This window comes from Cyanistes caeruleus, chromosome 8 (assembly GCF_971803275.1).
Source record: "Cyanistes caeruleus chromosome 8, bCyaCae1.hap1.1, whole genome shotgun sequence".
NCBI lineage: Eukaryota > Metazoa > Chordata > Aves > Passeriformes > Paridae > Cyanistes > Cyanistes caeruleus.
In genome coordinates this window covers 29087258-29106910 of record NC_141708.1, presented here as the reverse complement: position 1 = coordinate 29106910, position 19653 = coordinate 29087258, and the positions used below count along the sequence as shown (strand labels likewise).

The 19653-nt window shown below is 43.5% G+C and overlaps 1 protein-coding gene and 1 long non-coding RNA gene across 3 annotated transcripts in view; one reads left to right on the top strand and one right to left on the bottom strand.

Annotated features, from left to right (window-relative positions):
* Window positions 1–846: 846 nt before the first annotated feature.
* LOC147651956 (uncharacterized) lies at window positions 847–8071 on the bottom strand. Its single transcript, XR_015289793.1, has 2 exons — window positions 7126–8071; window positions 847–2000 (listed from the first exon to the last, which is right to left on the bottom strand). It is a non-coding gene; the product is annotated as an uncharacterized LOC147651956 (long non-coding RNA).
* Window positions 8072–8118: 47 nt separating this feature from the next.
* The window catches only part of CCDC6 (coiled-coil domain containing 6), a 51514-nt gene continuing 39979 nt past the window's right edge, over window positions 8119–19653 (top strand). For both annotated transcript variants that reach the window (XM_086899718.1, XM_086899719.1), the window contains exon 1: window positions 8119–8439. In XM_086899718.1, coding sequence (XP_086755844.1) covers window positions 8134–8439 — 306 coding nt within the window. In that variant the 5' untranslated portion in view covers window positions 8119–8133. The remainder of the gene's footprint in view (window positions 8440–19653) is intronic.

The window sequence follows — 19653 nt, the reverse complement described above, 5'->3', positions numbered from 1 at the left end:
ATTAGCTAATAGACTGGCAGCACGCTGTAAAATTATTACTGTATTGTGTACTGGCTATAAGATGTAGAATCTTTCAGTAAGCCAATCATCTGTAATCATCCTAGCAGTGTAATATTAGGTTGTTAAGGCTGCTGTGTTTTAAAGGGCATTTTTATTTGATTTTTGGTGAAATACTTTAATTTGTTGATTATATTCATATGGAAACAGCATTCATTGATAATAGCTCTAATTACATATGTATGAAAACAAAAAACACTGGATGATCTAGTTGATTATTTAAGCATAAAATAAATTGTGTTAAAACTCTTGGATAATGTGTATTTGGCAGTGTTCTTGTGCTCTACAGATGTGAAGCTTTGGAAGGCCAGCAGTTGTCTGCCCCTGGCTTTCAGCTGCTTTTCCTGTTTCTTTTGTCTGATCCTCCTCTTCATCTTCCCACTGTGACAGACTATCACTTGGCAGGCTCTCCCCAGATCAAGGCAGCAGGAGAAAAACACAGCAGCCAGCAGCACATGCCCAGCAAAGCTAAGGAAAACCACTCTCTGGGTCAGAGATGTGGGGAAAGGGCCTGTGCAACAGGGGTATGTGCAGCCCTCTCCAATACATGTGAGCTCTGGACCTCCTGTAAATTCTTTTGCCCTGTCAAGAACCAGGAAAAGCACTATCTAAATCAATTCTCTCCCCAGTATCAATCCGTCAGTTCAATAACAGCCCATGAGGACGTTAAAATATGCATCCCCTGTATATTGCATGCACTTCCTGTATATTATTTGTGATAGAGCACTGTATAAAGAATGTGGCCAAAACCAAGGTTTGTAGGCAGCATCACTACACACTCTGAACTACTCAGGTGCAGTAAACATAGTTTATTACTCAGGGGTTGGTTTTACCTAGCTTTTAAGACAACATAAAGATGAGGTATTTCACCCCAGCTTTGGCACCTGAGGAAGCACCTCTGCTACGGATCCACCTCAGTCTGCTTGTTGTTATCCAGTCATCCCCACAGGACCTGGTCCTCACCTGAGATCAGTCAGCAAGGTCTCCTGACTGATGACCAGCTCTTGGAGAATGTAACAGGTTGGTTTGTCAGTGTCTCTGAGTTATTAGGGCCACGGGCTTTTCAAGCATGACAGTAAAGGAAGTTTTCATCGTTTGAGCAGCCAGTCTGTGTTGCAATGTTTTACCTAGGTCAGGATACTGCTGGTACAGTGCTGGTGGTTCAGGTCATTATGCCAAAGTTTGGAGGACAAATGCCACTTACACCCCTGGAGAAGAAGTGCATCTTACTGCAGTTCACAGTCCGGTAGCAGTGATCATCTTGCAGACCTTGCTGTCCTGACACCTCTCTCCCTGCCCTCAAGTATCCAGACCAGCTGAATGAAAAAGTGTTTTCAGTAAATGCTGTGAGATGTATATATACAATATGTCATGATTGTACAGTGTGATTGTACACCAAGCAAAGGCTGTGGCGATAACCAGCAGGAAGGCAGGATCTGTACTGTAGAAAAGCCTCGCTTCAATCTCTAAAAGCATCCAAAAGGCAGCATTTTGTTTGACTCATCTCTTCCTCTGCCTGGTTCCCTGTTAGTGCCTGGTGCTGGTGTGGAAAAAAGCTGTGACTGTACCTGGAATGGCAGCTCTGGCAGGCAGAAGCGCTCTTTCTGTAGACAGGGAAGCGAGGCTGCCGGTGCAGGTAGCAGAGGTGTGTAGGTGAGTCTCGACAGCTCTCTTGCCACTGCTGGTGATTTATGTGGCAGCTCCAAGCTCAGGGAGCGGGTCTCGACTGTGACAGCACATGTGAATAGCTGCTGGCTCAGCTTGGGGCTCCAAGGGTGCTCTTGCAGCATGGCCCTGTCATGGGGGTGCCCAAGCAGGCTGTGACCACGGCAGATGCCTCTCTTGGGCCAGCACTGAATGCACCCAACAGGACAGCCCCCGTGGCCAGCATGTCCCAGTCCCCAGCTGCTGCTGCACGGGCACCTTGTCCAGTTTGCTTCCCCCTTAAATACCAAGAGACAGCAGTGAACAGGAACTCTCCAGCTAAATTCAGAGTTTAAAATTTCATATTAAATGCTGCACAAACAGGATTTTCTGGGTGTTGGTTTTGTTTTGCACTGAGTGGTTCCAACAGTAGCTCAGGAGGATATTTGGGAAAAAAAAGGTTGAAGTGTAGATGGTCATTTGAGAAGGAAAACAGAAATCTTGCCAGAAGTAGCAAATAGCACAGATAGCTCTGGAGTGACTGAGGACCCTACCTAAATGTGCACTTTTGTCTCTTTTTTTTGTTTTGTTTTCATGTTTTCCTCAGTGAGAACATTCCCCTTAAGGGCAAAATTGTAAGTCATGGGATTCTGATCACATCTATTAAAATAAATATTTTTGCTAAATACAGCATTATTTTCATCCTTTGATATTTGATTTAGCACTAATTAATAATGCTGCAGAGTATCCTGCTGTACTTTTTCCGTTTCTGAAAGAATATCAATTACATTTTATTTGTGGCAAATAATAATTTTAATGTCAGAAATTCTAAGTGTGGAGCTGATATTAGTGGGATAAGTGACAGTCACTTGCAGGATTCCAGCACCTTGCTAATTAATGCAAATTTCCTGGGGGGTTGTTCAACATAGGCTTTGTCTGTAGCACACTGTGCAGGAAATTGAGGTGGTCTACTGGGGAGCCTCTGCAGCCTGGAGTGTGGGACACATGATCCCATAACCCTCTCCATGCCCTCTAAAGGAGGAGTTTATAACTGGGGCTTCTTTGAGCAGGACCAAGACAGTGACATTTGATGAAATTGCATTAAGTCCATCAGTGGCAATTTTACCAAATTTTTATACAAATTCAGCATGAGTGGCTTGACCTGGAGGACCTGTGTGAGCCCTGCTCAGTTGGAGGCCTCTGCAGGGGCAGCATGTTGGCTTGGGGGTAGCCCTCCTGGCCCTGCCAGCCCTCTCCCTAGGGAAGGGGTGCAATCCAGAGGGCTGGGACTTGCCTGGCTGAGGCTGGTGCAGGGATGCTGGGCAGGGTATTTGGCAAGGGGCTCGGTTGGTGTACTAGCCACATGCATGATGTATCAAAAAGCTGCTGCCGATCCATTGCATCCTTGGCCTTGGGGTCACGTGTGGGGATTGCCAAGGGACAGGAGGAGGGGGAGAATGAAAACAGGACCTCTGTTTTCAGAGCAGATCCTACCAAACAGGGGCTGGAGGAGGAGGAGATCCTGGCTCAGCTTGCCTCTAACTCCTGAGTGAGCAAGGGAGGGAAAACATGGTCTCATAACGCACAAGAAAATATTCTTGCTGAAAGTACAGCAGTTTTCTGAAGGAGATGTGGATCCTTTAGACTTTAGACTCAGCCTGCTACAAAATGCTTAATGTAAAAAGTAATCCATTACTGGGAGAGGAAAAGGTTAGTGAAGGACAGAAAAATGAGCTGCTCAAGGAAAATCTATGTATGTGCCACATTTTTCATAACTGCTGATGCTAAAAACAGCATGCAAATTGTGCATGTCTTGATTTATTTGACCCTAAGTTCTGGTGGATGGTAAAGACTTATCATAAAAGTTTTGTTGGTACTTTTCCCACCACGCTAATGTTCAATTACTGAGAGCTACTTGGGCTATAAAACAGCAAAGTACAGCAATCCCCTGTTCACCAACTTCCTTGGAAGGCTTCCAGGGGCTGGATATTATTATGACATGGCCAGATCAACAGAACCAGCCTAGTATGAACTCTGAAAAAAATTCCCTGTGGAGAACAGGGAAACAAAAGCAAAGCCCCAGAGCTGAAGATGCATTAGCTAACAGTTGGCTACCACACAGCACATTTTCATAGTCATGTACTCTATCCTACTAAGAGACTCCTTTCCTAATACAGCTTTCTGATTAAATAATTGCGGGTCAGAAAAGTAAAGTAGCATAACATTATTTTCATCTGAATTGCTTGTTAGAAAATATGTTTTAACTTGCATCAATAGATGCCTTAATCCACTAGAGTAATGATTTAGATTTCTTCTGCTCGTACAAATACCTTTCAAACCAAGGTTTCTCCCCTTCTACAAACTCTCCACATATGCACTCCATTTCCCCCTTTTAATATTCCCTTATGTACAGGTCACATTAATTTTAATGCTGCTTCAGTTTATTTTCCTAGCAATATTTTTCATTAATTGCATTTTCCTGCAACTTTGTCTTTCTGTCTCCCCCACCATTTCAGTCAGGTAGTCTGAGTACTATGCAGACTTTTTTTCCTTGGGTTAACTAGCTTCAGTTGGCCTTTCCCTCTTCAGTCTATAATTACTGAATATTTTAATGAAACTGTATTCCTATAGAAGGTCTTCCAGCTGATTAATGGACTTCTGGAATTACATTAAGGATTACATTAAATTTCTGAACATACCTCTTCTAACCCCTCACACTCAGAAATGTAATTTACAATATTTCTACTGTTGATGTGAGTTTATGGAACACTGTTTCTAATTGCCCATTACCTCCTGTAATAATAGTTTCTGTAAACAAATTCCTGTTTTATTATTTCTTCCTCTTGATTGGTCTGCTCTCCTACTATAAGGGTGCTGGTGACATTTTCATATTCTTTATTTCAACAAACACCTTTCCTTTCACCCTTACAGTTCTGCATTTATTTTTTATGCAATAAAAAGATACTGAGGAAGGTGGGGACCTTGTCCTGCAGGTACTGTGATGGTGGCAGGCTGGTTGTGGTGGCTTTTCCTGTGATACTGAGTCCCTGCTGCCCTGCTGCCCCTGCAGTGGAGACCAGGACCAGTGGAACCTGAGCAGCCCTCTCAGTGGGGCAGCCTCTGCTGTACGTGTATTCAAAAGGGGGCTTTGCTAATTTTGCTTATACCACATATATTTTTTAATTGGTTTGGTTAACATCCTACAGATGTGAAAAGCATGTGATTTTTAATTTTTGGGGGTGCTAATTAGGATAACATTTCTTCTCCCTGTTTAATCTATTAATTAGGACTAGTTGGCTGTAATTGTAATTAAATATACAGGTGCTATTTTCTAAATGACAGAAATGCTGTTGTGACAAGAAGGATGGCATCTCAGATATAAACATCCAGGGCCCTTGAGTTTTCCTCCCACTCCTCCACTGACTCAGTGTTTGTCATTGGGCAAGTAACTCAGCTTCCTACCTCCCTTTCTTGCCTTCCAGGGCTATTGTGTGAATTAATTAGATAATGTTTCAGCATGCCTTTGAACTAGAGAGAGCTACAGAAGTGCCAAGTTATAATTCACTGTTATGAAAGTTGGCATTCTGTCTGGGAGTGAGACCTCTGATGCCAGCCTAGCAGAGAGAGAGGGACAGTGAAAGCGGCCAGGGAAAAGCTCCCCTCTTGCCTCAAGATCCCTCATCTCTATAACTGCTGTCTGCCTCACTCCAGAAATGCTCTGCTGAAGGCAGCATCAGCAGCTACCGGGTGTGATCCCAGGGATGCAGCCCCTGGCTGAGCCAATCCAGCCCAGTTCCTGGGTTGAAGATGTTGCCTGCACCTCCTTGTCTGTTTTCAGGCTAATTTTGCTGTCTGAAGGAGCAGAGAACATCCTTTGGAAAATTATAGTACTCCAAATCAGCAAAGCACTTAAGATTAACATTGATAGGTCTGAAGAGTGGCTTAAGGTTAAGCATGCCGTGGGGCTTGCTGGGTAAGATTAGCCTGGAGCAGACGCATGTTTTGCTGATTCAGGCTTTCAAAATATTTAGGCCTTGATTCAGCAAGACACTCAAAGGTGAGCAGTCCTGCTGAAAGCAAAAGAGATAACTGTTTGATCAAAGCTGGGCAGATGGATGGAGAAAGAACATTAAGGTATAAACCTGCTAGTTTAAAATGAGATTGATGTGAGGAATGCATGTGCACAGAGACAAACCAGCTTTCCAGCTATTGGCTCTGCTGTGGAGGGCGTGCATGAAATATTTCCTCATGACATCCAGGGGTGTCCAGCCAGCTTCCCAAACACCAGCAGACCTATTTGAAAGCAATTCTGGTGAAATGCAACTACCTGTCCAAAACAGTGCTCACTGTTTTTTGAATCCTATTTTAATCCCTGAAGGTTTTCATCCCACAGCCTGTGCTGGTGGAAAGGCTCAGCCTGGGCACAGCCATAGGGCAGAGGATCTGGCAGCTGCCCCAGGTGGTCAGGCTTGCCTGCCCCTGCAGACCCAGGGGTTGCTGCAAGGGCATTTTAGGACAGCACTGAAAAGGTCTGTCGCGGCCTCAAGGACATCATCAATTGTTCAGTGCATCTCTTGAGGACAATTCTCCTATGTTTTGGGAGAAATCCCACTTAGTTAGCACTAAGCCCAGAGATGGGAAATCAGCTGAGGGGCAGCAGCTGCCAGGGTTGTGCTGAGGGTTGCTTGGTGGCTTTATTACATTCTAATGTCATCACCAGGATCAGTATGGAGGTAATGGATGCAGGAGAGTGCCTTGGTTTCCATAGGGCTGGGTAGGGGATGCAGGACCTTTTCTAGCCTGAAAAGCCCTGAACTGATGCCTCCTGATAGGGCTGAGGGTGCTGTGGGTCTCTGCTGGTGCTGGATGGGGACTTCCACTTGCCCCCACCTCCATTCTGAGGCCTGTTTGGGGCAGAGTCACATGCCAGGGACAGACACATGGACAGAGATCAGAGGAAACAGTTCCCAAAGCTCAGAACTAGGAACAGCCCTTTTACTGCCTTTCTTGTGATTAAAGAGACCAAAAATAAAATGACCTGCACTTATATTCCCAGGCAGGCGAAAAGAATAATTACTTTACAGAGATGGAATTCCTTCACATATTATAGCCATTAAAAAGAGTAAAATTTGAAATTTACTATGGCATGGAACAAAAAGGTAGTGCAGTTAGAGATAATGAAATCCTTGCTTGCCACTAATGGAAGAATTACTGTTGTTAAAAGACCTCTTCATAAATAATTGAGAAACCAATTAGACAGTCTTGGTGACTAATTTATCCAGGAGCAATATAGACCCTGTTTTGCCGTAGAATGCATGGCACATATTCTCAGCTATAGCTTGCTGCTGCTCTGCAAAGAAATAATAATTTAAAAAAACAAAAAGGAAATAAACTAATGCACCTAATAATCAGGAAATACATTACCAGTAATGAGAGATGAGTGTCCATGTATCTTAATTTAAAGCAGTTTTGCTGATGTGTGGAGGGCTGAACTAACACGCCAGTTGTGTGTGCTGTGAGGGGAGCAGGGTTGGCGGACGGGGCTGCTCCCCCAGACCCCGTGGCCTCGGCGGGTGGGGGTCCCTGCTCCTTCTGCTTGTGGTGTCCAACCCTGAGGGGCTGCGAGCTGCCTCAGGGAACGGGCCTGGGCCGGCGGTACAGCCTGGGCAGCGCTGTGCACGACCGAACGCCATTTTGCTATAAAAATTCTTAAACAAAACAAGGCTTGGGGCTGTTTGGGTGGTGCGTGGCGAACCCCTGGGCCTCCCCACAGCGCTTTAGGGCCAGCCTAGGGCTTCCCCGGACGGGTTTTGCGATACAATGAGACGAACCCCGCAAACGGGCTGTTTCCCGCGGGTGTCCCGGTGTGTAACAGATCCCGCCGGGCACGTCCCGGCACCGGGTTCGGTGTGGAACAGAGACCCTCCGGGCACATCCCGGGTCCAGGATTCGGTGTGTAGGGAGCCCCCCCCGGGCATATCCCTCGGTCCCAGGTTCTGTGTCCGGGATCCCCTCTCCTGGCACATTCCAGTCCCGGTCCCGGTGTGTCCCGGATCTTCACTCCAGGCACATCCCGGTCCCGGTGTGTCCCGGATCTTCACTCCGGGCACATCCCGGTCCCGGTGTGTCCCGGATCCCCGCTCCCGCTATATCCTGGTTCCGCTCCCGGTGCCGATGTGTCCCGGATCCCCGCTCCCGGCACATGCCAGTCGCGGCCCCGGTATGTCCCGGATCTCCGCTCCCGTAACATCGCGGTCCCGGTCCCGGTATGTCCCGGATCCCCGCTCCCGGCACATCCCGGGCCCGGCTGGCGCGCTGCCGGCGCGGGCCGCCAGGCGGCGCTGTGGGCAGGCGCGCGGCCCGTCTCGGCGCCGGCGCGCGGCGGGCGCCGCCCCCTGCTCGGGCGGCGGCGGCGGCGGCGCGCGCGGGGCGATGGCGGACAGCGCCAGCGAGAGCGACACCGACGGCGGCGGCGGCGGCACCGCGGGGCCGCTGTCGGGGGGCGGCCCGGGCGCGGGGCCCGGCTGCGGCGCGGCGGGCGGCAGCGGCAGCTCCTCGGGGGGCGGCAAATCGGGCGGGATCGTGATCTCGCCGTTCCGGCTGGAGGAGCTGACGAACCGCCTGGCCTCGCTGCAGCAGGAGAACAAGGTGCTGAAGATCGAGCTGGAGACCTACAAGCTCAAGTGCAAGGCGCTGCAGGAGGAGAACCGCGACCTGCGCAAGGCCAGCGTCACCATCGTGAGTGCGGGCGGCGCCGCGCCGGGCCCGGCGGGCGGGGAGCGGGGGTGTCCCCGCCGCGGGGTGTCCGCGCAGGGCGGGCCCGGCCCCGGCCGCGGCCTCTTCTCCACCGCCCCGGCTGCCTCCCGGCTCGCCGAGACGAGTCACCTGGGGCGGCCCGGCTGTCACCGCGGCCCGACCGGGGGGTGCGAGGGACGCGCACAGGTGGGGTCACCCCGCGCCCTTCGCGCCCCCTCCGGCGCCGGGAGGGCACCGGCAGCGGAACCGGCGAGGAGCCGAGGCGGTTCCCCCGCCCGGACCCGCGTGGCCGCCTGGCTCCTTGCGGGGAGGCGGCCCCGCCGGCCTGCCCTGCCCGGTGTCCGAGCGGCGGCGGCTCGGGGAGGGGCCGGGCAGGGGAAGGGCGATGTTCTGTGTTCCCCTGAAGTTTCTCAAAGTAGAGATTTCCGTGGAGTTTAAATAATCTGCGGAGATTTCGGATTATCTCTTCAGCCGTCACCTCTTCAGCCACTGTGCAGAAGCGGCGATCTGCAGGAATAGCGTCTTGGTCACAAGGAAGTGTCTGGTTTGTTTGCAGTGTTTTGTTAGCTGTGGTATTTCAAGTTATATGAAAACTCATTTAAATAAGACTCTTAAATTAAAATAATGCAAGTATCGCAGCACTCTGTCCCGTCAAGAGCTCAGCTCCTGGTTTATGAGCACTGTGAGGATAACTTGGAGTTAACACCATTTTATAGGTTGCTGTTATCCTCAGTAAACTGCACATCAGAATACTATGAAAATATTGTTCTGTTCTTCTCTATGAGCTTGGGAGTTAGGAGCTTAAATTCGAGGGGTTTTTGCTAATTCAGTGGCTAAAGGGATTGTTCAGGTGTCATAATGGTCGTGGCCTGCATGCAGAGTAGGTAACTTGCTAAAGACTGGTTAAAGGTAACTCAGATACTGTCCTGAACATCCTTGCCAGTGCAGGTGGAGATTTTTTAGGAGAGACCAATTCCCCCTGCGTGTGCGCACTCTCATCTCATCTGATTTTTCACAGGGGGTGCTTCGCTATGAGCGTAATGTCTGTTTTATTGATACTCAGCTTTTCCACTGTCGATACATCTAGCCAAGAAATGGAGCATGCCTAGGCATACCGCTCATCTGCTCCCAGTAGTAAGCATTCAGTGTCTAGCAGGATGTGGGCCGGAAGAGTGCATGAAATACAATACAGAAGTAATTTATTCAAGGATGACAAATATAGTGCTAGTCGGGGAAATGTGTGCTTTGTTAATACTTTACGAGAAGAGACTGTGCCTTAATTAGGTAGCGGCGGAGTGCCTTCAAATGTTGAAAGGGGCTAAGGCGCCTTGTCAGTCAGACATTTTCTCTCTGCCTGTTAGAAAGGCACAGTATCTTTCTGAACCCCTGGTAGGTGTATTGTTTGTAAACAACTGGGAAAAAAAATGCTTGTATGCATTAAAGTTTTGACACTGTCTCTAGGGACTGATCATCTTACATTTTCATCAGATTTTAATTTATAAAAAGGAGATATTTTCCTTAAATCTGAAACTGTCTGGTTTTGACATTTTGGATAAAGAGAAGAGAGGTGTTAGACTTCAATGGCAACCTGTAGGCTGTCAGGAAAACTGACATCTGTAGCTGATGCAGGCTTTGGTATGCTAAACTGTGTGCACAACTGAGTAAATCACTCCTAATTCATCAAGTGGTGAAATAATGAATGCAAAACATAACTTTTTTCAGACCACTGAGATCTCGTGCTGTGGTTTACATAGTCCATAATTTAAACGTATTTGCAGTCAGAATACTTTGTTGTGTGGCTCTAGTATGGAGGTGACTGGAGATCAACTTTATTGGAATGTTGAAATATGTGTCATTCGCATGTAAACATCATAGGAATAGAAAATTTTCTGATTGTCTCCACTGTGATTCTAAACGTTTGTCAATTTGCTTCTCCAGCTCCTTGCAGTGTTGCTGTGCTGATAGACAGGCGCTGTGTATGTTTCCTGTTGTGGGCATTGTAATGACACAAATCAGCTTTGATTTTTATCAGGTGTTGAGGACAAGCACAAATAGAACTGACAGGTAGCCAAAAAAGCAGGTGAATGACAAAACCTGTGTGCTGTAGGTGGAGGTGACTCCTCAAACCACACGACTCTTCATCTGCAAACCTTTCACTGATCCTGTTGTTTGAGCTTTTTTGTGCAAGGCCACAGAGACTCTTTTCTCTTTCTGCAGCTCCCACCATTGTCTGTAATGATTTTGAGTATTTTCCCTATAAGGTTTGCCAGTTAAAAGGTGATGTTCTTCTTCCTTCCTCTTGTGTCCGTGCTGGTGTAAGTGTTAATATGATGTCTCTTTGTGTTTGCACTATTGTTGATGTCAGCGTGGATATAGTCAATTTAGGAATTACCCAAATTGCTTGCCACATAGGATCTTATTAGTTCTATTTGTAGTTAACTTGTGTAATAGGTTGAAAATAAAGTGTTAATTAAGTATAGATTAGGCAGTTACACTGGGAAAACTGACTGGGAGAAGGTGTTGGCTTGGCAGGCTTGTGTGCTCACTAACTTCGTATGTACTGTCTTCTAAAACATGTGAAAACAAATTCTGCTTTCAAGCTGAAATTGGTAAAGCCAGCTTGGACTAAGCGTACACCCAAAAATATGTGCAAGCTGTACTCCTTCCAGTAGCCTGAAATGCAAATGAAGTTATGCTGCTGTTCATGTGCAAGACTGTGAAAGTAAGTAAATACATGTGATAACTTTATCTCACCTGCTATTATTGGTAACAAACGATGAGAGAGGGAGCAAAGCAGTGAGAAAGCTGGGGATATTTCAAATGTTCTCTGGCAGTGCAAGAGCATTACATCAGAAGATGCAAAGTTTCAGATCAGATATTAAGAAGAAATGACTAAGATCACTAGAGCCATTTGCAGAAGGTTCATTTATATGTATTTAGCAATCTCAGTTGTATGATCTCATGGTGTATTTCTGCAAGGTCTTTTTAAGGAAATGGAACGGCTGGTGCCAAGGCTGGGAAAAAACAGGCGCCTGAAGATCTGAGATGCTGTGTGTTTCAGATGAGAAGTAGTGAGTTTTGGTTATAGTGCTGCACTACCAGAAGTGGATTTCCTGTGTGAATTTGCTTAGTTTTTTGGTGAAAAAGGTCTACCAAGTAGATGTCATATTTAACAGGTTAAGCCTGGGACAGCACAACTTCTCTGGTTAAATAAATGTACCTTTGGACCTGGGTGGTGGGGTGACTGCTTTTCAAAAGAATGAATTGTTGCATGTAACAAAGGCTGAAATACTTCAGTTGACATACGTCTTGGACAGGAAGTTTCTTTTGAAGTTGGTAGAATTTGGATTTTTAGCTCCTTTTTTTCTACTCTTCATTACTTGATGTAACCAAGCCATGCTATTTCACTGAAAATCATGTGACCTTTAGCTGATACTGGAAGCATTTTGGTTTTCTTTTTTATTGTTTTGAACTGACAGGCCCCCATATGGATGGAATGCTTCTAAGAACAAAAAGTTTTAGTCCCTGTCTGCTACATACTTTCTCTAGGATGTTAGATTTGATAATTTAACTCATGTAAATCGGCCTACTATAGTCAGACATCTTCTGTGGAGTATGAAAATTAAAATATAATAAACCTTATTCTTAGTTTTTTAACTGAGGTGAAGGTAGAGTATTTGAGAAGCATTAATTTAAAAACATTCCCACTCCAAAATGCCTGATGTAGCAGTTTTAATGCATTGTAACATTTTACAAGAACATCTCTTTTAATTTTCCCTGATTTTGCTTTGTAGGGACAAGAATGATCCTAGAAATCCCGATTTGTGGTGCTGTGTGGATCCCCAACAGGATGATCAATTTGGATGAGCCAGTCTGATCTGAAGTGCTGATGGCATATGCTGGCTTTTGTGAGCTTGCCATGAGTTATCACTGTCTGGTAGCGCCTGCTTGCAGCACTTGCTGCCAGGGAACACTGGGGCATGGGGCTGCTGCAGGTTGTGAGTGGTAGTATTTTGCTGTGAGACCTGTGCTACCTTTGTTTCTGTAGCTAAACCGGTGTTCTGCACCTTGGCTTCCAGGTTAGCTCTTCTCATTCCCTGAGTGCTGGCAGAGGGCAGTTGCATTTCCTGGCTTTTCCGCCTCCTCTGTGATTCTGTAGAGCTGTGTGAACAGCCTCCCACCTGTTGGGAGGAACAATAGGAAAAAAAAGCCTTACTCAGCTCCTATTTCCTCACCCCCTACTTAAATCCTGAAGAAAGTTGTTGCTTTCAATAACAACCATCTTCTGAAAGCAAACAGGCTTTCTGGGGCTTGCAGATCAGAAAAATCCTGTGTGCTTCTGAGACCTGTTACAGTTTTCCCAATAACAACCAGATCTAGATGCTGGAAATAAATAACAACTTTGCATTTTGTGCTCAATGAAGTGTGCAGAGGGATCTGTGTGTGTACATGAGATCTGCTGTTGTGGATCTTCATGGAAAACGTCAGCATCGAAAGATAGTTTGGGGAAGTGAATGGGTGTGCTATATTGTCAAAAATCTCTTGCAAAAATGTTTTTTTCTTTTCTGGAGTTTGCACCGGAATTTCAAGGCAGAACACCTGTTCCAGTACAGAATGTGTCTCTTAATAGTGGAATAAAAAGGGCAGGATAGTCTATCTGAACTGAAATAGGAACCTTTAAAAGGTGCTGCTAAGGGCATGGGGATGAGTAAAAGAAATCAATTAGTAATAGATAGAGGTAAAAAGCAAACCAAGAAAGCAAACATACTAATATTTTGCAAAATGTGAATCTGTTATTTGCTCTTGATTTTAAAGAAGGTCTTTCTTGTGTGAAAAATACTCTCACTTCTGTGATGTCTTTTGTAAATGTAAGAAACCTGCTTGGGGCTTTTGTATCCTGCTGTGTAATTTATCACTCCAGTTTGAAGCTGGACTAAGCTGAAAGTAGCTCAAAACTAACATATTTTAGAAAGGCTTTGCTTCCCTCTTTTTAGAGAAAAGACAACGTTGTTGCTAAGATTAGCAAATTCACGCACTATGTAAGTACATCTGAAATTTTTCAGGCCCATTTTTTCCAAGACCAGGCATGTAGGAAATGACTGTCTTGTTATTTCAGTTTTACATTTGCCTCAGGTTGTCAAGAAGTTTCTGTTGTACAAATGTCTGTAAAGGAAAAATGAAGTTTAGTAATGCTCTTTAGTGTTAGCTGCCTTGGCCCTTAGGGTAGCATGGCCAGAGGAGCTTTTGCTGTATGGCTGGTGAGCCAGTAATAGGAAGGTGTAGTAGCATCTGCTTCCCTTCGGTAGTTACACACAGCCACTGGCATATCCGATTCCTGGGGAAAAACATGGCCCAAATGCTATTAACAGAATGTTACTGGGATGTGTTGTAGGCCTTCCTGAATGCTGTTTAAAATAAAAACAAACAAAAACCTCAGAAAAAAATCAATGTTTCTGATCTTAATTCAAATATTAATCAACAGCTTGTACTTTCAGGGAGTTTGAGGCTCCAGAGGTTTACTTAATCATCTGCTTTAATTTTTGTCACATGTTTTTGTGAGTTGTTCCCACACCAAACCTTCTAACTAACCTTGAAATCTGTCTTTGGGAAGGGTATCCAGTTTTAATTTGAAGACTCTTGAAGATGAAGAATCACAGTGCTTGGAAAAGCTTTGTTGTCCTGCATTCTGTTCTTCCCATCAATTTCATCAAGGCCAAGCTGTTGGTACCTGCTGTGCCTTTTGGCTGGGTTAATGAGTATTCTGGGTCCTCTGCTTTCTCCTTATGAAGATACAAGCTTAACAGGCAACTTCAGTTTACATTGACAAACTAAACTAAGCTCTCAGGCTCTGAGATGCTGGAAATCCGCTGTTGAATTAATATGATGCGCTGGTCTAGTCTAAACATCCTTTCCTGCTTCAAATTTGCACAAATGTTTCTGATAGCTTAATTTTGAACTTTACTTTTTTTTTTTTTTTTTAAATCCAGTGTGGTCATTTGTCTTTAATGAGCTTGCTACTGTGTGCTTTGGCTAATTTGGCAGAAATACAGTTGCACTCCTGTGCCTCGTTTGGGTCTGATTTGTACTGCTGGGTTATCCAGTAGCACTTGATTCGGTGCGGAGAATTAATTAATTATGCAGGGAATATTTTAAACAACATCCTGCTTAGTACGTGTTTGCAAAATGGAATTTTCCTCTGATGAGTATTTTTGAGGTCAGTAAGCCACTTCGGAACTCATGATGTATACCTTATTTTATAACCATTTTAAAATAACTGTTGTCATGTATTACTAAATCAAAAACTCATATGGGTGCTTTATACACACCTTACACTTTTGTGATTATCTTTATTACAGATAGTCCTTGGCTGAAAGATGAATCTTTGCTTATCTGCCACAACTTGTTCTCTGTAAAACCATGCTGAATGACCTGTTTAATGTTTCTGTCCTTTATACAGTAAATTAATTTGTTTACAGTATTGCCATTGGGTTGATACCAAACTTTGATAACCACCTAGTTTTGCTTGCCTTTAAATATTATACAACTATACTTTTTTTATGAGTTACTTTATGTGATGTTCCCGTATTTAATAATGGTGGAATGTCTTTAGTCAGTAGGCATACTGGTAAATTGCTCTGAATTACTTTGGGGATGAAAGTGAAATAAGAACTGAAATGGTAGAGTACATTTGTGAATTTTTAATAAGGCAAAGTTCTTGGTATTTCTGTGGGCTTGCTATTCTGCATAGAAAGTAATTTTGTTTCTCAAATGAGCTTTCTCATTGAGGTTGTATCATGAATTCTGTGTCAGGACTGGTTTGTAATCAGCTTTTATTTTAAGAATGCTCTTTATTGTCAGGTTTGAACATTTACTGAGACTAAGGGCCATTCTTCCTTGTTGTATGTCCAGTGACTTAAAAGCATTCTGAAGGAGAGGTTGCTTTGGTTTTTACTGCGTTTTGCACCTAACAACAGGTTTGCTTTCAGTTGAAAAAATAGTCATATATGCTCCTGCTGTATATCTGCCAGACATTTTTAACCTTTTTTTTAGCCACTTGCCCAAATGATTGCTGAATTTTGCATTTTTCACATCAGCTGATATAATAATCAGTATTGAGGTTTTTAAAGTTTCTGGTACTGTTGCTCATACCAGTATTAGAAAGCTAGCACAGACACAAATCCTGGAAGTTCTGTACTTCATTTTAATTGTGGTTTTAACTTTAATGGAGTTTGAATTTTAATACTGATTTCAAAGGATGAGGGAAAATTATTTTACTTTATTAAACTCTTTCCCGGGTAGGTACATGGTCATCTGTGGTTTTCTTGCACTTGTTAATTCTGTTTACTTGTTCCCATTGGTTGTTTCCTCCTACTGCTGGTACTGACTTTAATGTTGAAGCTGTTGTTTTCCAAGTTCTTGGTTTTAAGTGTTGGTATACATGGGGTGTATTTTCAGCTACAGACTCTCAGTGCTAAAGCTCCTTGTAGTAACTGAGCAAATAATACTGATCTGTAGTGAGCAAGCTTATGCATCTGCTGGAGACTTTACAAAAGGTTTTATTTCCACTACACCTCATAAAGTGTGCTTGGATGGAATTCCAGGTGGGGACTGGCAGCATTGGAAGCCACTGAAATGGCAGCTGCAAACAAGATGATCAGGCAGCTGGACTTGTGAGGCGCTGCAGGAGGGTGGAATGGCAATGTCTCACAAACACACCTTGAAATGTGATTGAAATGAAGAAATGAGACAGTGCTGTCCTTTGCAGGAATGAAAGTTGTCAGCAGTAGACATATGATGTATCTTAGCATAGCCTTGTAAAAACAGTGAAACAGCTGCTTTGCTGCTCTTTTTCTGGGTGGGGTGTGTGTGTGTGTAGAAGATAGTTACTGAATTTAGTAGGAGATCTAGAGGTGAATCCTTTTTGTCTTCCCCTTAAAGGAAAAAAAAAAACAAAACCAGAAAATGAAGGGAGGAGAATAGGGACAAAATGTACAAATTGAATTATGCACAGGATTTGGGATTCAAAGAAAATGAATGAAAAATAGACAAAGACATGTTCTAGAAGAGAGGAAAAAAATACAATATAAAGCAAGCTCCCTGGATGTGTAACAGAAAACATTCTTGTGATGACTTGCTTCCAATGCAGCAGACTGGGGATGTCCAGAAGGGACATCTCATATTCCTCTTCTCCAGTCAGGTCCTTCTGTCAGACTGAAGATGTGTCTTGACCTTTAATTAGGTAGTCTGTTAGTGTCCTATTTCAGTGTATGGGATGGAGAGCAAAGTAAAAAGGATGGCAAGACAATTGAGGTGAAGTATTCCACAGTAAAAATGTCTCTAAAGTAGGGAACTCTGAATTACAGATGTGCAGGTTTCATACCTTTTTCTGTGGGGCGCAAGGGTTACTTGATAAAAGCTGAAGTGGTTTTTACAGAAATATTGAAGCATTTCCTAATCCTGGCACTTAAGTTGTAATTATTTCAACTATTCAGCTAAAATACAGGCATTGTAGGCTAATTGGTGCCTTTGGGGATGATCCTTTCAGCTCCTGAGAGTCCTCTATCCCTTCATGCATTCCCTTGCAGCAGTTTTTTTCCTGGAAAAGAAGGTATTTCCTCAGCTCAGCTGATAATCTAACTGATGGAAAAACTCTTCAGATAAGGCTTCTCTTCCTCTCTCAGTTCTGAATTTTACTGAATTTAAAATTTCTAATATTACACACAATCTGGTCTCAGTTTGGGGAGGGCTTAGTAAGGTGCGTGAGCATCTGTTCAGTCCTGCTGTAGATGGAAACAGCCTAGCAGTGTTTCAGCTGTTTCTGAAGTTTCCTCAGATGCTTTAATTCTTTAAACTGACTAAAATGTGATGTTTCTTCTTATTACTGTAAAGCTAAGGCCTTTTTGGTTCCTTTGGTGGTGGTGGTGCTAATCATACTTAAAACTCCTAACACATATATAAATAATTCCCACAATGATATGCTTTGGTTCTGAGTGAAAGTATTAATGCTTCTTAACAAGTCAGACATGATAAAACCCAGCAATATTTAGTGTGTCACAATACAAAGTTAAGCTTCTTTCTGTGACTTGCAGTTTAATTTCTACTTTCACCAAGTGGTGGGGTTTTTCAAATAAACAGCAAAAGCCACTATTACAAAATTTACAGAATGTAGGAGTTTAACCAGCACTTTTGCAAGAGCTTCAAAGGGTATATGTTTTTAACATCTGTTAAAAATGAACAGTAGACATTTTGTCATAGCTAGTGTTGCCACAACAGGAATTATTAACTAGGTAAAGCCTCTGTCCTTACAGGCCCTGAAATCCTGGTTGGGTCAAGAAGAGGAACACTCTTAAAGTCCATTCCAGAGAGCAAATTTAACCTGAAATCTAGATCTGCAAAAAATCTTATTTCTCTGAATATTGACATGTGTAACTGGAATGTCCTTGCTCTTTGAATGGAAGGTGGGTAGGCATTTCCTAAAAAATGTCTCGGTGCTAGGCCTACTATTCCATTTCTGTATGGAATGAATATTCAAGGATGATCGCATTCCCCCACATCCTGCAAATCTCTGTTTGTAGGGGCCAGAAACAGAGAACACAAAGGCAAAGAAATTTTTTCATGTTACTCATAATATTTTCATAGACTACATTAATAAACTTGGTTTTTGCCTTACAAGCCTTAGAAAGAGATTGCTCTTTGGAATACTCTGAGAGGTACTGTAACATACTCAAACTGTAGAGAAGGGGATTAAAAACAGAAAACTACTCACTGACTCCTAGGAGGGGTGGAGTAGAAACATTTTCTGTATTGAAGCTCAAGTTAATGTACCTTAACAGTGATTTGGACAGTGTTGTGTCCACTTTGTGAATATGTTGGTTTGGTTTAGGAAAAGGTATGATTTTAATTGATAACAATTTCATCTCCAGCTCTTGTTAATCACTGTGAAAGTGTTTCTCTGGAAAGTCAGTGTGTGTAAGAAGAAACTGGGGGAGATTTTAACCCTCTTAATAGGTTATTTGTGTTGAGTGGTTAAGGACACCTTGCTACTGTGGGGAAAAACATTGCCATCCCTAATGACTACCTAGGTTGTATTTGAATTTGTCATACAAAACAAACAAAAAAAAAAAACAACCCAACAGCAATTCCATTTCCTGCCTCTGCACCACCAAATAAAAAGGATTTAACAGTTTTAATGAAAATTAAGAAATTACATGGTGAGTTTTAAAACTGGATAAATGGATCAGATAAATGGATCTTTATCTGTCGGTCTTTATCCCTAGTTTTAAAAAATGTAAAGGAGGACAGGTTGATTGATGTAGATATACCAGAAGTTATACACACTTGAAAGAAGTGTTGAAAGCCACTTTTACCTAGAAGGGAAGGATGATGAATACATAGGCAGTTGGTGCTCAGGCCCCAGTCGAAGTAAGAAAATTCAGTCTTCTGCCTGGGAACAGAGAGAGTTGCTGCTAATACCTGTGGTACGCTGATGGCACTACATGGCACATGCTGTGCAGAGTGGTTTGGCACCTGCTCTCTGGAAAATTCTGTGTAAAAGAATTACACTTCCACTCTTACTATGTACTCTAATGAAGAAAATCATGTTTTTCATATTTGTATGCTTGCAATGAGTTACCTGGACTACATGAAGTGAAGTGGGATATTCGTGAAGGTTATTTGGGGTGGGTGACTGTTAAATCTCTGTTCACTGCTTTCATTTGTGCCATTTTCCTTTGAGTGGAGAAACAGTTGTGGCTGCAGAACTATTTGTAACAGAAGTTTGTTGTGGTTGTGTTTTGAGCAGAAGTTTGTTATTTTAGAACATAACTCAGTGCCTCTTGTCACCCACGTACCTCTGAAGAGAAGGTGTATTAAGTTAGTATGTGTATTAAGTTAGTCACCTAATAGTCTACTCTTCTGCTAGATCTTTTGCTGTTCCTGCTCTGAAATTTTGGGAGTGTGCAGTTTTGAGTTTCCTAATTGGTCGGCCTAGCAAAGTGAACTAGTCAATGTGTGGTTAAATTGAAGATGAATGATGAATTATCAGTAGGCAGAAAATAGACAAAAAGCATTTAAAATATGTTAATTTAAGAAGTATTTATGCATTAGACATCTGATATCAGAGTAATTTGTACTGGGGTGCTGCATTCCTTGTAGGTTCTAGTAGTAATGGTGATGTTGCTGAGATTTAAGTTGTTA